At 37.0% G+C, this 18,430-nt stretch overlaps 1 protein-coding gene across 2 annotated transcripts; it reads left to right on the top strand.

Annotated features, from left to right (window-relative positions):
• Positions 1-945: 945 nt before the first annotated feature.
• LOC111153559 (annexin A1) lies at positions 946-17,650 on the top strand. 2 transcript variants are annotated; one of them, XM_022512654.1, is made up of 14 exons: positions 946-1,150; positions 6,411-6,424; positions 7,769-7,848; positions 7,943-8,051; positions 8,570-8,664; positions 9,486-9,599; positions 10,024-10,114; positions 10,354-10,433; positions 10,622-10,678; positions 12,551-12,644; positions 13,508-13,603; positions 14,856-14,914; positions 16,296-16,418; positions 17,295-17,650. In XM_022512654.1, the coding sequence occupies exons 3-14, from the start codon at positions 7,783-7,785 to the stop codon at positions 17,346-17,348; spliced, it is 1,038 nt and encodes a 345-aa protein (XP_022368362.1). In that variant the 5' UTR covers positions 946-1,150; positions 6,411-6,424; positions 7,769-7,782; the 3' UTR covers positions 17,349-17,650. The 2 variants fall into 2 exon arrangements, with proteins under 2 accessions (XP_022368362.1, XP_022368361.1); XM_022512653.1 differs by lacking the exon at positions 6,411-6,424 and having other exon boundaries at positions 990-1,163.
• The last annotated feature ends 780 nt before the right edge of the window (positions 17,651-18,430 follow it).

The following is an 18,430-nucleotide window of genomic DNA, read 5'->3' on the forward strand; positions in this document are numbered from 1 at the left end:
TTTACAATTTTGGGATGATCTGGAGCTTTATTTCTTTTACATTTCTAATTTATATCTACAAGCTATATGCAAGCACAATAAGTATTTATTTAACTTAATTTAATTTAATTTAATTTAATTTTGTTTTGTTTTGTTTTGTTTTTAAGTAGGCTCCATGCCTAGTGCAGAGCCCAATGGAGAGCTTAAACTCACAATCCTGAGATCAAGAACTGAGCTGAGGTTAAGAATTAGATGCTCAATCAACTGAGCCACCCAGATGCTCCAAGAAATCTTTTATTTTAAGGCAGGAAAATGCTGGTAAAATATAGATAAAATGGGGTTGCCTGTGTGGCTCAGTGGGTTAAAGCCTCTGCCTTAGGCTCAGGTCATGATCCCGGGGTCCTGGGATCAAGCCCCGCATCGGGCTCTCTGCTCAGCCAGGAGGCTGCTTCCCCTTCTCTCTCTGCCTGCCTCTCTGCCTACTTGTGATCTCTGTCTGTCAAATAAATAAATAAAATCTCTAAAATATATATATAAATAAAAGGTAATCAGCACTGCCGCTGATGTTAAAATTTACAAAAAAATATATTATTTCTCAATTGTCACAAGAATTCTACCATTTAGACAGCCTGGATAATATTATCCCTATTTTACAAAAAGTAGAAACAGGTTCAGGGAAATTAACTATGTCCCCAAGATCACATAGTAATAAGTGATGGAGGTGGGGATTCAAGCTGAAAGGGTTTTCTTGGGTTTATATTGAAGTTTATACATTTTTCATTTCACAATCTGTTTAAAGAAGGGTGCCAATCATTGGTAACAGGATTGGGGTAGACAGTCCTGTGTTCTTGAAAACCTACTGCATTCTATTTTTTCTGGAAAAAGTAGTGCAAACTAAAGAGGAAAAAGGAAAAAAAAAATCTGTCCTTCCAGTTTTTTTTTCCCCTTTGTGCTGTCAGTTAGGAGTTGGTTTAGTGAATAGTTTTGCAAGACTTGCTTCACTTTGTTTCAGAGGAGGCTGAGCCACACATTTCAAACAAAGGGCAACCAATTACTAACTTCTGGTTGCTAGGTGTGGTCCCCTTTCAAACTCCATAAAATCAGTAGCACAAGGCTTCACTTCTAGTAGGAAACGTTCACAGGCGAATCTCTCTTCACTGCTTTGGAAGAAGTTGGGGAAAAGGGTAAGTCTTAGTTTCCTTTTTAGTTAGTTTTGATTGTTTGGAAAACTTTTTCCATCCTGATGTTACATGTTACTGCTTCTCCAAGGTTTATGACTGCCTGCATTTCGTTATGTTTTGATAAGTCTTTCTGTAAAATCACATTGGGTATTTATATTTTGGAAACCACAAAATCGTAATGTTTCATTTTACTTAAGAAATACAGTTTTACAAATATGGACCGTTTGCTTAATACTGGCTTATTGTAGTGTTGATGAGTTAGCATGGAAAAAAAATGGAAAGAATGTGTTTTCCTCCCACGAGTTATACATTTCCAAGAGCTGTGCGAGTCTTACATGGAAATCATGATGGAGGTTGGAATACTTATGGGCAGTTAGCACAGAAGAGCAGAAGTGCCAGAGCTGGGTTTCAGGAAACTGTTTCAAAATAGCAGGATTTCTTAATTTTCTTTTTTGGTAAGAATCAGACTCCGACCTCAGTGATAATCATTCCCTTTGTAATTAACATTTGAAATTACGTTATGTTTATTCTTGCAGCATAAATAAATAAGAGGATCCGCTTGTTAATCATTTCATTTAAAGAGGGTGTGGCCACATTCTGTAGTCTGTGTCACAGACAGGCTTTTCCAGTGCTGCTTTGAAAACCTAAGGGGAAGGGAAATATTTTCTGGGTGGTGTCAGATTAAGTTCTTCCTGTGAATGCCAGCTGGGTCCTCCAAAAATTATTCTGTTTAGTAGCATCTAGATTGTGAATGAGAACTTATGGCCATAAAACTCCCCAGAAAAGCACAAAGCAGATCTAAAGCAGAGTTTTTAACTGCTGTTGGATATATTTGCAGAAGTGAGAGAATTTGAATCATAATATAGCTAGCTAGTGTTCATTACAAGAGTTCCTCCAAGACTTTTTCTCTTAGCCCATTTCGAACGTTAAATTAAATGTCCTGATGTCTCACTTTTTAATGCTAGCTTGATTAAGAAAGGTGTGCTTTTTCTTGCCCTGTTTATGTCTAAAATTACACATGGACTTTGAAAAAAGAACATTCCCCTCTGCACCCCAGAATGTTATTTTGGTAGCTGGAAGAGAAGGCACATTGTAAGATGATTCAGATGTGGTGAAGTGCTGGTTTCCTGATTCTGAAAGGGCCTCCTCTCCAGCAGTTACGATACCACCCTGGCCTCGGCCCAACCACAGGAGGCAGCCAGCCAACACCAGACTGATGTGGACAAAACAGTTCATAACATTATTCAGAGTTTCGTGCTTCTTAAGTACCATCTCGATCAGAAGATCTGCAAAGGTTAATTTCTGTGTATGACCTAGTTTACTGAGTTGGTTGTTCTTAATCCTCTCTAGACCGTAGAGTTGTATTTGAAATCAGAGCTAAACAGCTAAACCAATGGAACTATTATTTTTCCGTGATTAAACCCAAAGTGGTTTTTAGAGTAAATGAGTTCATTTTTCTTTAAAATGGGATAAGATTTTATCAGAAAGATCAGAACAGATACAATTTATATAATATCTTCCTTAATTATGCTAATTTTCTCCACCTCCATCCACTTGAGGTGAAATTTAAGTAGACACTTCAGAGATCTCAAGCATTTTAGATACTGTTTGTTGAACACGCTTACTTTTACAAATGAAGACCCCTGGAGAAGTTAAATGTTTTCTCGAGGCCATACAGTCCATTAAAGAGAATCAAAATAGGGTTCAGCACTCCTCAATTCTTATTTTTATATCCTATAGTTATGGGAAAACATTTGTTAAATGTATAGATATGTTTCCTAAGTAATTAGCACTGGTACACTGCTGATTCATTCAATAATACTTATTACCATAGTGAAATCCAGGGATTGGAGGAACCTAGTGAATAGTGGGTTAGCTCTGCTCTCATGGTAATGCTAGTGGGTAATACAGATAGGTCAATAGAAGGTAATTATCCAGAATGGTAGGGGCTAGTGCAGTAAAGGAAGAAGCCTTGGGAGAATACAGAAGCTCATCCAGCTGAGTGTTGAACCAAGGAAAGATTTCTGGAGGATGTGAGGACATCTATGCTGAGTCCTTTTAGAAGCAACATTTTGGCATAGGAGAGAGAATATGGAGGAAGAAATGGTATTCCAGATAAAGGAAACACCCTGTCCAAAGACCCAGAAGCAAAACATTCATGAGACTACGTTTTGTAAAGTGGTTCTTCATAAGTCATGCTGTTGTATAGTCTAATTGCCTTCTCTCACACGGGTAGGTGTGGAAAAGATTTGTGAAATGTACATTCAAGGGAAAAATGGAGTACAAGCCAAATCATTGAAAAAATAAACACCCGAGGGCTAGGGCGAACCCTGCCCCAGTCTCCATGGTTTCACTTAATTCACTTTCTCTTAATGAATTTGATTCTCAAGTGTGAGCTATTTAAAAATAACATTGCTGCCACTGTCTTTTGGTCATTAGTTTAAAAGAATATGCAATCAGAAGGCATGGATTTATGTATGACTTAATGCTTGCCACTTCCGTCTAAAACACTGCCAGGAAATCACACCATTTTTCCCAGGTAGAAAATGGGAATAAGGGAGTTGTCCGATGCAAGGATTAGTTGCTGTATAACTGATCATTCTAGATCATACTAGGAAGGCATGAGAGGCCACGAAACTCAGCTTCTGTCAGATCTTAGAAGTGGTCTTTCATGAGGCCAAGAGAGATAGAAATTGTGATTAACAACAACAAACAAACACTTTTTGTAATCATTTTAATCATTCAGAAGAGTTGCAAGAATATTGCACAGAATTACCATATCCTTTATACCCAGATCCCCCAGTTGCTAATATGCCACATTTGTTTTATCCTCTTCCCCCTTCCACTCTCTCAATGTATTTTTTTCTGGAACATTTGAGAGAACACAACAGATATGATGTGCCTATGCCTCTAAATGACTTCTGTCTCTATATATTAAAAAAAAACAAGGACACAACAATAGTGCAGTTTTTAAAAAATCAGGAAACTAACTTTGATACAAGCCTTAGTTTCTCAAATTTTGAGTTGGTGCAATTACAAATGTACCCATTTCTGGAATGCCTTTATCTTCTAGTTTAGCAAGCATGGATCCTGCATTCTACCTAATATATTTTTATGTGTCTTACCCTCTTTAATTCCTTGCTGAATGAGGAAGATCGCTCTTCTGAAACATAAATATACAAAAAAGACTCATCTCTAGAAAGTTACACATTTATGCACAGATAAATGAGATTGGTTGGCAGTGCACGTTCACAAACACATTTAGAAGAAACTCTGAAATATTAATTTCCATATAGGTCAACCTATCTATAAATGACCAATTTCATCTTCAAATTAGATGCTGTTAAGAGCTGAGATAAACTTGGTTTCAGAGCTCATTAGTAGCCAGATTATTTGTGTGTATATATATATATATATATATATGCACACATACATTGAGCCAAGGTATATTAATAAAATAAGCTCTTAATTACCTACTATAAACACTGCAACTAAAAAAAAACAGAAAAAAGAAAATCTTTTGTGAAGTCATAGAATTATCTAGTTTACTTTTTGAACTGTACAGTTCTATTTTCTAGGTCAAATTATTCTCTGAATAGTAATGGTATCTGATACTTGTATAACATGTAGCAGTCCATAAAATATGTTTGTATATATTATTTATCTATAGTTAAGCCAAGTGTTATCTTTCTATTATTGAATAGGTTAATGCTGGTTTTTATGCAGAGGGTAATTACTGAAGAGACAGAATTGTTTAGCAATTCAATTTGGCCAAAAAATTTTTTGTTTTTAGGGAATGTGTGCGCTGAGGGGGGGAGAAATAGAGGTGTATGGGGGCAGACTGAGGGAGGGGCAGAGGGAGAGAGGATAATCTTTAGCAGGTTCCACACCCAGTGTGGAGCCTGATGGGGGCACCATCCAACCCTGAGATCTCCACAGAAGCAGAAATCAAGAGTTGGAGGCTTAATTGATTAAGCCACCAAGGTGCCCCACTCCCTGCCTTTTTTTTTTTTTTTTTTTTTTGGCCAAAATACTTCTGCTGTGATATTTGCAAGGTTATGTTGCAACTGTTAAAGATTTCTACTAATATATGCAGTTGATGTTAAGCAATTAACTATTAGTACATGATAAAATCTCTTTCCTTCAGGGCAGTTTCTTATATCCTGCCACTATTCCTGTGTTTTTAAGCTAAGATCTAGTAGCTATTATTTGGCTGGATTGAGATTCTATTTTCCTCTCGTTGCCTTTCTGAGATCGTCTCTTCAGACTGCTTTTCTTCTCTAGGCCATGATTTTAGACTATCCAAATTGTTTCAGATGACAAGATCTAGGAACTCAGAAGATATGTTACAAATCTGTCTCCTCTGTAGACTCTGTTGTGACATATAAATTATTCAGTCCCCTTATTTTTGTTGTTCTGTGTTATGTAAAGAAATTGATGCATTATGTGAGCATTTTTTAGAAGTGAAAAAATGAAGGAGAGTGAACTTTTCATAAAAATTATTTTGAAGTTGTGAGATTCATTTTTAAAATTATATTTGACAGTGTTCTTAGTCTCTGGTCTCTTTTGAAGTTTTTGTTCTGTTTGGTTTTCTAATTGAAAAGAGTGGAAATACTGGAATGCTTATTTTGCTGATGGGAAAATACTTTTCTCAGTGACCAATTGCATCACTCATTTTGAGGCTTCTACTTTATGAAGAGCATAGATGAGATTATAAAAATGGGAATTTCAACTACCAGAAACCTTGCCAGAAATTGCTAGACGTTCTGGATGCGCCAACTAAATAACTGGAAAATGAAACTACACGTGCCAACAGCAATTGCACCAGATTACAACTGTAATGGGAACTAAAACCTCATGCAAAATTGTATATCATGACTTTACCTCAGGAAATAACTTCAAATTTATCAGTTGCCGGGGGAGTGGGGAGGAGATTACTTTAAATGAATGCACAATATATTGGTTCTTCTCACAGATGACAGAATAGTAATTTGAACAATCCCCTGATAATTAAGTGGAGATAGTTTCTGCTTTAGATATGATTTCCCTCACGTATTTAATCTCATTACTTGAAACTGAGGTTATTTTTCAGCAGGTGTGGCTGAAATACTTTGTCTGAACACGCTGTTCAGGGATCAGGTTATGAGTCTTACTCCTCATGATTCACTGACCTTCATATCACGAATTTAAAACTACTGAGATTACCCTTCCAAACTCTTTCAGATGTATTCACGGTCATAGTCTCTAGAGGGATAAACAAAAGGGTATGGAGAGATACATCGACCTTAAACATGGACTCCTAAAAACACATCCCCAGACAAAAAGGATCACTGGTAGCTTCTTTTGTGGATAAAACAGGGAACACGTTAGGTTTCAAACACGCTTCAGATCTTAAAAATATACATGATTGATTAAATAAAAATGCTGCTGATCCATGATAGCCATTCAAAAAATTTCAAGATAGAGTTTGCCAAAAGGGGGCATCTATGTTGCATCCTTTACCCTGGTGCTTCCTGTGAGAACAAAGAACCCGTTACAAAACCCGAGTTTTTTGTGTGTGTTGGGTGGGAAAATATGAACTAGTATTTAGGACGGCTCAACTAGGAAGCAATGTGAGTATAGCAATTGCTCCAAGTACTGAAATAATCTTATATCAAGGAATGGAAAAGGAAACTGAGTTATTTGAGGGAGAAATACCATATTCAGATGGTATTTCTGAATCTTTATCAAACTTCTTTAACATTTTGAGTCTGAATCTGAATTTTGAGACAGACAGCAGACTGCCACAGATGGTTTTTACCTCATAAATGTAAAACTTTATGCTCTTTCTCTAGCCATTACTTTTCTTTAAGCCCTCACCAATCCTACACAGATTCTCTAAAGGTCTACAAGCAGTCTCCAATCTTTCATCCTGCCCATCTCTTAGCCATTCTCTATGATACAGGATAAGTGATCTTTCTGAAATATAAAAGGAATCATGCTGCTGTCTTTTTAGAAATCCATTCATGTTTTCCTAAAGCTTTGGAGATACATTTAGACTTCTTTGATTGGGCTTCTGTCAATATTTCTTGCTTTGGTAGATTTCTTTCCGTGTCCCAAATATGACAACCTCCTCTCTGTTTTGTTCTCTTTAACTTTTCTGTCAGGTTAATCTTGACTCATTTCAAGAGAGGCTCAGATCAGCCAGCACAGCCTCTTAGCTTTTGTCTTTTCGCACAGGAAGCACACACTTGCTGAGACAAGGATGCTGTTTCAATATTTTCCGGCCCCTCAGTGCTTAGTGGATGGTCTATAAATTTAGATCAGTGAAGTAAATCACCAACCCCTCTCTTCAGCCTCTATGTTTACTTGTAGAACCATAAGACCTCTAAAGGTTAGGGCTGAATATGCCAAGAAAGAGCCAAGTGTCTGAGTGGAGGCTATGGGTTTCTGTTCCAGGGTAAGACTCTCCTTGTAAAAAGCTTACATCTAGCATTTTGTTATGCTCCTAAAGTAATCCATAAGTAAGGTCAAGGCTACTCTGCGTCTTGTGTATGTGAGGGAGTAGGGTGATACAGATGTATAGTAAGTTTGTGTTTTGTTATAGCATCTACCTGTTTTCTTTCCAGATACTTCTTTCAAAATGGCAATGGTATCAGAATTCCTCAAACAGGCCTGGTTTATTGAAAATGAAGAGCAGGAATACATTGTAAGTCAAGTGACCATAAAATAACTTCGTTAAATATCGGAATAGAAACTAATGAGAGTGAGTGGACCTGACTCCATTTCTCTCTCATCCACAGAAAACTGTGAAAGGATCCAAAGGTGGTCCTGGGTCAGCAGTGAGCCCCTATCCTAGCTTCAATCCATCCTCGGATGTTGCTGCCTTGCATAACGCGATAACAGTTAAAGGTGAGTATGTCTTCCCCAAACAGTCCCCTCCTGGACGTTTTACAATGGCCATTTGAATGGATATCCAAAAAGGGACATATGCGGTGGAAAAAGTATGTTTCATTTTGAAGATAAAAAAGATTTCTTTCTCAAACAAAGATGTATTTCTTTTCTCAGTACTTAGGAAATTTGGTCAAATCAGTAGAATCTCTGTTGCAATGACTGATATTTTTACCAGCTCACTGATAGCAGAAGCTCAATGCGGAAATCAACTCTGCTCACATTTAGGGTTTCAATTGGGATCAAACAGTGCAGCACAGAGGGCCAGGAACAATTTCCTCTTTCTTTCTCCTTCAAATGGCTGGAGTGCCATCTGAAATGCTTCCCTTTAATACTGCCTCTATGTCCTAGGCTTCTGTCACTTATGTTTCTTAGTTTTCTAGAACTTCATTTGGACCATCTTGGTAATGAATTATTTTATGTCAGTTATGGATGATGACGAAAATTGCTTTTAAAGCTTCGTGGCCTTTTATTTCCAGGTGTGGATGAAGCAACCATCATTGACATTCTAACTAAGAGGAACAACGCACAGCGTCAGCAGATCAAAGCAGCATATCTCCAGGAAAAAGGAAAGGTAGGTTGGAGTGGGAAATTTAGATACTTGATTTCAATTACATTTATGTCTAAGCATGAATTTTGAAGCTAGCTTTTTCAGTCTCTAACACTGTGTTCCCTTTACAACTAAGACTAGGATTACAGTATTTACCCACTTGATTATAATCAATACTAGCAAATTTCTGGTTTCAGACATAGCTGTCTTGGTTCTTTGCAGATGACGTCTCTAATGGAGACCAGTCTTTAACTTGAATATAAAAAATATCAAGAGCACTGTTGGCAATAAGGACTGTGTTCAGACTGACATGTGTTTTTTGCTGAAACTTAAAACAGCAATTTCATGTCTAAATGTATATCCATATAATTCTACTTTAAAAGTAAGCTTTGTATTTTTTATACCAAAAATGGGTCTTTTTTTTTTTTTTAAGGAGTGCAGTTAGAAAAGGATCTAAAGCCAATGTCTGATGTGAGCTTATTTGAGCAGTGCAAACTCCAAAGTCTGGAAAATCACTAATGCATTATTTTTAAGGCATTCTTACTTCTGTTTCTATCCATACACAAACCCCTATGTTTTGAGATTTGTGATTTCCTCCCCCTGTAAAAGATCAAGGGAAACCTTAAAAAAACCCTTTTCAAGTTAACAATGAAGGCAGTACATTGCATTGTAATCATTTATATCTAAAAAAAAAAAAATGAAGGTAACATTCTAAATACCATATTTTGTATCTAAAAGATGGCTGGATTTAGAAATCTTGATCCTAAAGGTTAGGTAACCCTATATTGCTATATTGCCCAGCATGTCCGTTATTAGAAGCCCTGACTCTAATCTTTTTGTTTTAGCCCCTGGATGAAGCTCTGAAGAAAGCCCTTTCTGGTCACCTCGAGGAAGTTGTCTTGGCGCTATTAAAAACTCCAGCCCAGTTTGACGCTGATGAACTTCGTGCTGCCATGAAGGTAAATAACCTGGGTGAAGCAAAATTCCTTTCCTCGGCAGAATGGATAGGTCAAGTCTCCTTATATGTCTTGTTATATCCTTCTACCAAGTGCTGGCATGCCAGTCAGCAGGAATAAAATTAGTGAGTAGAATGAATGACATGTTGATGTTGGCAGCTGTATGACTTTCATTCTCCTCATGTTGTCTGTCACTGTATGGATTTCTATACATCCCTTTTTGTGTCTTTGTGCAAAGTAATGGCCTTAAACCCATTTTGTTTTTAGAGCAATATAATAGAGTTGATTGTGATTATTAAACATTGTGGATTTTTACTACATACTATGGGAAATTTACTAAATGCTAGGTTCAAATGAATTCTGGGACCCATAAACTAGCAGACGCTTTTGAACAAAGTTTTTCTTGCATTTCTTTTTTTTAATTCAGGGCCTTGGAACTGATGAAGACACTCTGGATGAAATTTTGGTATCAAGAACTAACAAAGAGATCAGAGAAATTAACAGAGTCTATAGAGAAGGTACGTTTCAATGCCCAGCCGTCCAAGTTACCTCAGTTGGAAACTAAATCTGATAATGCATTTCTTAAAATTGAATGTGGATGTTAATGATGGGGCTTTGGGGATTCTGCAGTGTATAATATTTCTTCATTGTTGGGCACGGGTCTGGCGCAGGCATGCTGTTACCGGACAGCATTCAAGTTGCTAGGGTGCTGATTTATCTCTAGTTTACTGCAAAATAAGGTCTTCTCATTTCTCAGAACTGAAGAGAGATCTGGCTAAAGATATCACCTCAGACACATCTGGAGATTATCGGAATGCTCTGCTTTCTCTGGCTAAGGTATACCTCCTCTGGGTCAGGACATACTTCTTCCTTTATGAAGAGTAAAATGAGATTCTCTCTCCCTTGAAATAAGCACTTAAGTCTCTTTTTCTCAAAAAATATTATTTATCTGATTTTAAGGGAATTAAGCAAGTCATGTGATTACATGCTAGAAAAAACTTACCAGAGAATGGGATTTTTTTCAGGGTGACCGATCTGAGGATTTTGGCTTGAATGATGACTTGGCTGATACAGATGCTAGGGTAAGCAAGTGCTTGCAAACACTCCTGGAGTCAACTTTCCTATGTCGGATGGGTCCTGAGTTAGCTGGGATTACTGCTTGATACCTCTACGTGAAAGCTACGTGAAAGCAAATCCGAGGTCCTCTGGAGACTGATGGCCCCTAGCGTTTATTCCCTGAACAATGCACACCCGTCCTGTGCTTGGAGAGCTCAAGAGAGAAAAACGTGGTCTTTATGTTTTTAAAAGATTTCATTGTCCACAAAGTAGGCAAGGATGGAAAGAAAAGAATGAGAATTTGATTTGTCATTCGTAAGAATCATTTTGTTGAGAAAACTCTGAATTTTTATCTTACCATGTATAAGAAAGGTAAGAATAATTTTTTAAGTTAAGTGGAAAGAATAGGCAAGCACATCGAACATTCTTTTACCAGTGAACAATGGACTGGTTTATAGATGTTCAGTGTATGTTGTAAAGACATTATAGTAAAGATACTATAATTATAAAAATTGTAATAATGTATTTATATACTTTCAAGTATATTGACGCACATAGTTTTGGTGAGGTTGTTGGTTATTTATACAGCAATCCATTGGCAATATTAGATAAACTGCGCCATTTTAGGGCCTGGATTTTCTGTTAAAGGTAAAAAAAAAAAAAGAAGCAAACAAACAAAATACCCAACTATTACTTGCATATGCTTTCCTCTTGGGATAGTACTGTATCTATAAATTACTCAAGTGAGTCAGTAGGATAGAAACTCATTTGTCCACATCCCTTCACAGTGCCAGTACACTACCTTTCACATAAAAGGCATTCATTAACTTTCTGTTGAGTAAATGCATACATTCCAGATGTTTGCTTACAAAGTCCAAAATACCTTATGTCCATCAGAAGTTGGGCCATTTTAACAGAAACTGTGTAAGCATATAAAAAAATACAAAAGTCAGTATTTGAATAATTGCCTATAATAAGAAAATGATTTTTATTTGCCTGTGACATTCCGAATTTGCTTTCTATCTTAAGACTAACAGGGCTGCTAGATGTATATTTAAGGAAGCTACATGGATTAGTGTAGCCCAGGAGGATGACGGCAATTAACATTTCAAAGTTAACAGAGCATGCTTGTGATAATAAAGCGAGGATTATCTTTTCCAATTACAAAAGAGGAAAGTCTGCAGTTTCATAAGGTTAAATTATTTATCTAAGAGTATAGAGCAACTAAGTTGCAGAGTCAGAATCTGAATCCAGAAATTTTAATATCAAAAATTCAGGATCTAGGTTATGTCTGTATTACTGATGTATTCGTTACTTTGAACAATTAAGAGTAAAAAAAAATTTTTTTAGAGGGTCCCATGGAGTTGTCTTGATATAAAGCATCATCTGAAAGCAAGTTAATACAGCAAATACTTATTCTGAAAAAATATATTCAGTCTCTACTGTTTGCAGGGTTGCCTTGAGACATACTGTGGAAGATACTTGAAAACAAACTAAGGTCCCTATCTTTGAGGAACCTGCATTCTTGGCATTGCCTACTTCATTGAACTAGACACGCATGAAGCAGCTGCGTAGGAAATCTCTGAAGAGATCTAACATTCCTGTGCCAGATATCAAGTCAGCAGTCAGATGTTTATGTTTGTGTTTCTTTTTTCTTTTTTAAGATTTCATTTATTTATTTATTTGAGAGAGAAAGAAAGCACAAGCACAGGGAGTGGCAGAGGGAGAGAGAGAAGCAGCCCCTGGGCAGGGAGCCGGATGAGCAGGGGGTCCTATGAGCCAGGGGATCGATGGACGGCTCGATCCATCCCGGGACCCGAGATTCACGACCCGAGCCAAAGGCAGACGCTCAAGCGACTGAGCCACTCAGGTACCCTGATGTTTGTATTTCTTCCTAGGCTTTATATGAAGCAGGAGAAAGGAGAAAAGGGACAGATGTGAATGTGTTCACTACCATCCTTACCACCAGAGCCTATCCCCATCTTCGCCAAGGTAAGAAAAAAAAGATTCCTGAAAACTGTTTATAGTAGATGCAGTTTTCTTGAGGGCGAATAAAAGAAAGGAGAGAGACAAGCCTTCTTCAGTGTCACTCGTACCAAGTGGATGTAGTGCTCCTGACCCTTTACTGCTATTTGTGCATCTGTCCAACTTTGTACAGCCACCATTTTGTAAGAGTTGAAACACGCTTTGTGACTTTGGCAGGCAGAACACTATTTAATTATCCTGACCATTTCTACGCCCCCCAAATATTTGGAATAGGTGTGACAAATATACACATACAACAGAATGAAATTACAATGAAGAAAAACATTAAACTCAGGACTAAGTGAAAAAAAATAATAAAAGCACAGAGATGCTTCCAAATGAAAAAGCAACAAGAGTTCTGTCTTTCACGCACTAGATTTGGCTCTGAACCTTTTGGAAGCCAAGGCAAAGGGGGGAGTCCTACTGATTACTTGAAGTTCATTATCTCATAATAGCACACTGATTTTTAAGGATAAGAATAAGAGCCATTTCCTGCACAGATCTTTCTATAAGGGAAGATCCATTTGGTATGGCATTTAGCTCTGAAGGAGTAAGAGTTATGGTTGTCAGTCACATGCCAGTTCTAATAAATGTCAGAACTTGCGGAAACTTCCCCAAAATATACAGGCGCACCTAAAATGGCCACATGAGTTACATTCCTAGGAGGAGATGAAGTATCCAAAATATGCCCGGTTGAATGATTAGCTTTAAAATGTGTATTTTGAAATTCAGTCATCCAAAGGAATGCTTTGCGTCAGTCACCCTGATTTTGCTAGTTTGCTAAAGAACAGGATGCTTTGTACCTCTCTTAGTTTAAATTTCATATTCAGTGTTCCAGAAGTACCGCAAGTACAGTAAGCATGACATGAACAAAGTCCTGGACCTGGAGATGAAAGGCGACATTGAGAAATGCCTCACGGTTATCGGTATGTAGTCATGGAGGGGGCAGCCTTTTCTAACTTGAAACGGTCAATGCTGTCCCACAGTTAACAACAACAACAAAAACAGGGGTGCCTGGGTGGCTCAGCTGGTTAAGCTTCTGACTCTTCATCTCACCTCAGGTCTTAGTCTCAGGGTCATGAGTTCAAGCCCCAGGTTGGGCAGTATGCTGGGTGTGGAGCCTCCTTAAAAATAAATGAATACATGAATAAAATAAAATTAAAAATAAAAAGAAGCAAAAAACTAAGATATAATGAACTTGAGTTTTATATAGAGGGAATGTGGAAGATAACGACTATAAATATTTAGCTAAAGCTATATAATGACTTCTTAATAATTACATTAAAATGCTATATTAAAGTAATATGTTTAATATAATATTTGAATATGTAATGTAATATTTATAATATTCTAATAAAATAATAATTTTTCCAAAAGGTGGACAAGTGGGAAATACTTTCTGAGCATTTACTTATGCCAAGTGACCCACCAGGCTGGGCATGGCTCGGGAAAAGTCAGAGTGCTCATTAAGAACATGGGGTTTGGAAATAAATAAATGCAGATTCAAATCATGGTCTGTCACTTGCTGCTTGGGTCATCTTGGACAAATCCAGAGGGATTAGCTCAGTAGGTCTTCAGAATAAAAAGGCTTTACAGGGGTCCCACGCTCTCCCGATGACCTGGGAACCTATGTTCTAAAGCAGTGCTTCTCAAACAGGAAAGTGCACATGAATCTCCTGGAAATCTTCTGAAAATGCAGATTCTGATTTAGCAGGTCCACGGTGGGGCCTTCAGAGTCTGAATTCCTAACAAGCTCCCAGTTTGTATCAGTATGTTTGGTCCATGGGTCACACTTTGAGTAACAAGCCAGAGAATATTACTAATGGCTGTCTGTACATGTTTTATCTGTGAAGGCAAGTCCTATTTCCCTTAAAAAAAAATTCTTATTATGACATGAAGTATTTACTCTATGCCCATATGACTTTTAACACCTGCCAGTTTCCCCACTTCCAAGGGAAGTTGCCATTGAGTGGATTTAAGATAGAGAAGATAGTGATATTGTCAGCGAAAAGATTCCTCAAGACCACCGTCTGCAGAAAGCTTTTTATAGGTCCAATAGCCCCTATTAAGTGGGGGATGAGGAACTTTGAGAAGTGGAGAATGGAATCTGGCTGGTAAAACTTTCACATGTGTCTTCTCGTGCGGGACTTTGTCCACTAAAGTGTGCTTGTCTTGCAGTGAAGTGCGCCACAAGCAAACCGATGTTCTTCGCCGAGAAGCTTCATCAGGCCATGAAGGTATAACATTCTATTTTCATGCTTTGCTGAGGGGTGAAATTATTGTTTGTGGAGAGAAAAACAGAAAACTTCGTATTGTTTGTAAACCACACTTATTTTCATATCTTCCCATTAAAAAGAAACATTGTTCCATGTAATGCAAGAGGCAATACACATAGTTATTGGAAAAAAATTCTGTCAGATTTGTTGTATTTTTTTTTTTTTTACAGTAAAGGTAATCAGGTGAGCCTGTCAATAATTTGTGGTTTTCTCGGTGTTGGCATAAAACCTGAGTCAGCAGAGAAAGTTCTGTACCTTTTCTTTGATTGCGTGATTTTAGTAACCTACTTCCGCTAAGGTTGTGGGTTTTATAATTTCCTCCTTTCTAAGTTTCACTTGCCTTTTTTATTATTCTGTCATCCATGCCCTAGATTCATATTTCATTCTCAGATTTTAAAATGTCATTTTAATACAGAAGTGGAAGGTGTTATTGAGATAGATTTGCAATCCCACTTCAGCCACTTTTCACTTGAACTTTATTCTCTAGCATGCATCAGGTGCCACCTGCATGCAGGTATTGTGAAAAGTTATTAGGTTGTCTTTTTTTTTTTTCCTTTGCAACTCCAAAATCAGGAAGTATCAAGAGAAAAAGTGGGGGGGAGAGGGAGAGAGAGCTAGAGCTAACCATTCAGTTAATGGAAAGAGTCCTTCTGAAATGATACATGATAGGCATCGTGCCCCCATGTGGTAGGCAGTGGAGTCCCAGACCTCATGCCTGCTGCTATCTAGGCAGGTAATTATCTAGGTGGGTAAGGACGAACACCTAGTATGACAGAAGAGCAGGAGGAATCAATGTAGACTTGCTGTCTGCTAAACGAAGACCTGATATTTGAATAGGAATTAACTAGATGAGAGCAGCGATGGAAGAGCTGGAGGGAAAAGTTGGTCCAGGGGAGGAGTTAGCATGACTCTAATAATGAATGTAATGAGGCCGTTGGTGCAGAGTGGAGGAGGGTGTGGAATTAGGCAGGCCTTGTAAACCCAGATAAAATGATTCCTTTTCAGCCTAAAACCAGCCAAAGACCACGGGGGGTTTAAAACAGATGGATTCAATGGTCAGATTGCAATTTAGAAGGTTCACATTATTGGTAATTTTTGAATAGTTTAGACCAAAAAAAGCCTGGATGATGGAAGACAGCGAGGAGGTTGTAAAAGTTCTTATATACAGCTGATGTGGCAGTTGGGTTCCTGTGATTTTATTCCTACCTGTGTCGTGTGTGTGTGTGTGTGTGTGTGTGTGGTGTTTTAATGAATGAACAAAAGAGCTTCACATTCAGACCTGCCCCTGCTTTATTAAGAGTATGCTCTGAATATGACATTTACCAACACTGCTTTTAAACAGGGTTCTGGAACTCGTCATAAGACCTTGATCAGAATCATGGTTTCCCGTTCTGAAATCGACATGAATGATATCAAAGCGTGCTACCAGAAGCTGTATGGTATCTCTCTCTGCCAAGCCATCCTGGTAGGTTGTGATTTTCATAATGCTGCCTCCACAAATGGCAGTCCTCTTTGCAACTTCTCCAGAGAGAAAAGTCTGATTTACGTATCTGTGGATTTTATATGTAAAAGTAATTAGTAATATTAGGATATGTAATTTATAAGTAAATTGAACTTTGATTGGACCAGTGAAAAACGACACAGATTTTTCAGTAGCCATGGAAATACTTAGTTTCCCATATATAAATTTAGCAACCAAAATATTTTAGTAGGGAGATATAGTGATTTATTTTGCAATGAATATCGATCAGAGATTAGAAACTTAATTTTCTAAGTTTTCCTTAATTTTGTTACACGTAATGTGTTAAAACATGCATGTTTAAATTTTCATTATGATGTTAAGAATAAAGAGAAAGACAAGTCAAGGTTTTTAAACTTACTGAAAGATTGAAAGATGACTATTTCAAGTTAAGTTGTCACTTACACTGGATAACTAAATCTACCAAGGAAAGGTGAGAAAATCACAGACTTATCACTTTCTCCCTGGTGAGTGAGTCAGCTAGCCTTCACTATGATATGAAATTATGCTGTGTTAAGCTCACTCAATTCTGTGTGATATTTCATTCTTGGAAAATAATGGATGTAATATACAGCATATCAACATAATCTGAATCTTGAAAGCTATTGCTTTTTATATAATAATTGATTAACAAATATAACTTATCTGCCATATTAATTATATTACTTAAATGATATTATAAAAGATCCTGGAGTTTGCATATTGTAATATATGTTCTATACCTGTTAATCTATAAATACATAATTCTTCTATAATTAAAAATACCTTATGTTGATTACGATTTCAGGTGGTATTAAGTATACTCTATTTCTTAACCAACAGGATGAAACCAAGGGAGATTACGAAAAAATCCTGGTGGCTCTCTGTGGAGACTAACATTCCTTTGATGATCGCAAGCTTCTTGATCAGAAGACTTTTAATCCTATCTTTTCATTCCATATCATAGACTTAAATGGGAAAGTTTTCTCAGCGGGATTACAGTCTAGCTAAATGCTTTCTGAAAAATATAGCCTATAAATCATTTTTATATCACAACTCCATATAATAGAAGTTTTTTTTTTTTAAAAAAACAACTATATTTATCCCAAGCTATAAAAACTTCATAAGCAGGTTGTTCTAGTAACATTACCTGAGAAAGATGTTTGTGCAATAGAAAATAAAATGATTTTGCAGGACAATTGTGAATCATTGGTTCTTTGTGTGTGTGTGTATGTGTGTGTGTGTAAGGCAGTTGTTTAACTTTGTATCAAGGAAAGGAGCTTGAATCCTAAATTACAATAATTTAATGAAACTGATTTTGCATACTAAAATTACTAAGAAATTTAAAAATATTCACAGAGTTGGAAAATGGACTCCTTACATTGTATCACCTGGGTGCAGATAATTGAGAGCATGCCTGTGTCATAATGGATTTATGGCATTGGCATTTTAACAATCGAACATTCTGCTGTTTCACAAACCAGTGTGAAGACAAAATGACAAGAGAAATGAAAATTTCTCTCTTTTTAAAAAATGGTAGTTGCATGTTGAGTTTTCAAAGAAACTGTCAAGCTATTTCCAGAGTAGCTATACCACTTCACTTTTCCATAATTAATGAATAGTTTCTCCACAACCTTGCCAGCATTTGAAATTGCCACTATTTTGCATTTGATACTGTTTATTTTTTATTGTTAAGTTTTAGAGAATTCTTTATATACTCTAGATAGTAGTCCTTTGTCAAATACATGGTTCACAAATGTTTCCTCTTAATCTGCAGCTCATCTTACTATGTCTCTCTCAGAGCAAACACTTTAAATTTTAATGTGGTTCAGATTTTCAATTTTTTTTTCATTGACTGTGCTTTTGGTGTCCCATTTACAGACTTTTTACAGACCTTAATCTCTGAGAATTTTCTCCACTGTTTTCTCCTAAGTTTTATAGTTTTCCATTTAACATTTAAAGTTTGTGATCCATATTGA

Source organism: Enhydra lutris, unplaced genomic scaffold (assembly GCF_002288905.1).
Source record: "Enhydra lutris kenyoni isolate GAN:26980312 unplaced genomic scaffold, ASM228890v2 scaffoldscaffold33, whole genome shotgun sequence".
Classification (NCBI taxonomy): domain Eukaryota; kingdom Metazoa; phylum Chordata; class Mammalia; order Carnivora; family Mustelidae; genus Enhydra; species Enhydra lutris.

Bases quoted from the DNA above. Each gene is read 5' to 3' on its own strand.
- LOC111153559 (XM_022512654.1), top strand. From the start codon at position 7,783: ATGGCAATGGTATCAGAATTCCTCAAACAGGCCTGGTTTATTGAAAAT. The intron at 7,849-7,942 runs GTAAGTCAAGTG...TCTCATCCACAG, and splicing joins ATGAAGAGCAGGAATACATT to AAAACTGTGAAAGGATCCAA. The intron at 12,645-13,507 runs GTAAGAAAAAAA...TTTCATATTCAG, and splicing joins CTATCCCCATCTTCGCCAAG to TGTTCCAGAAGTACCGCAAG.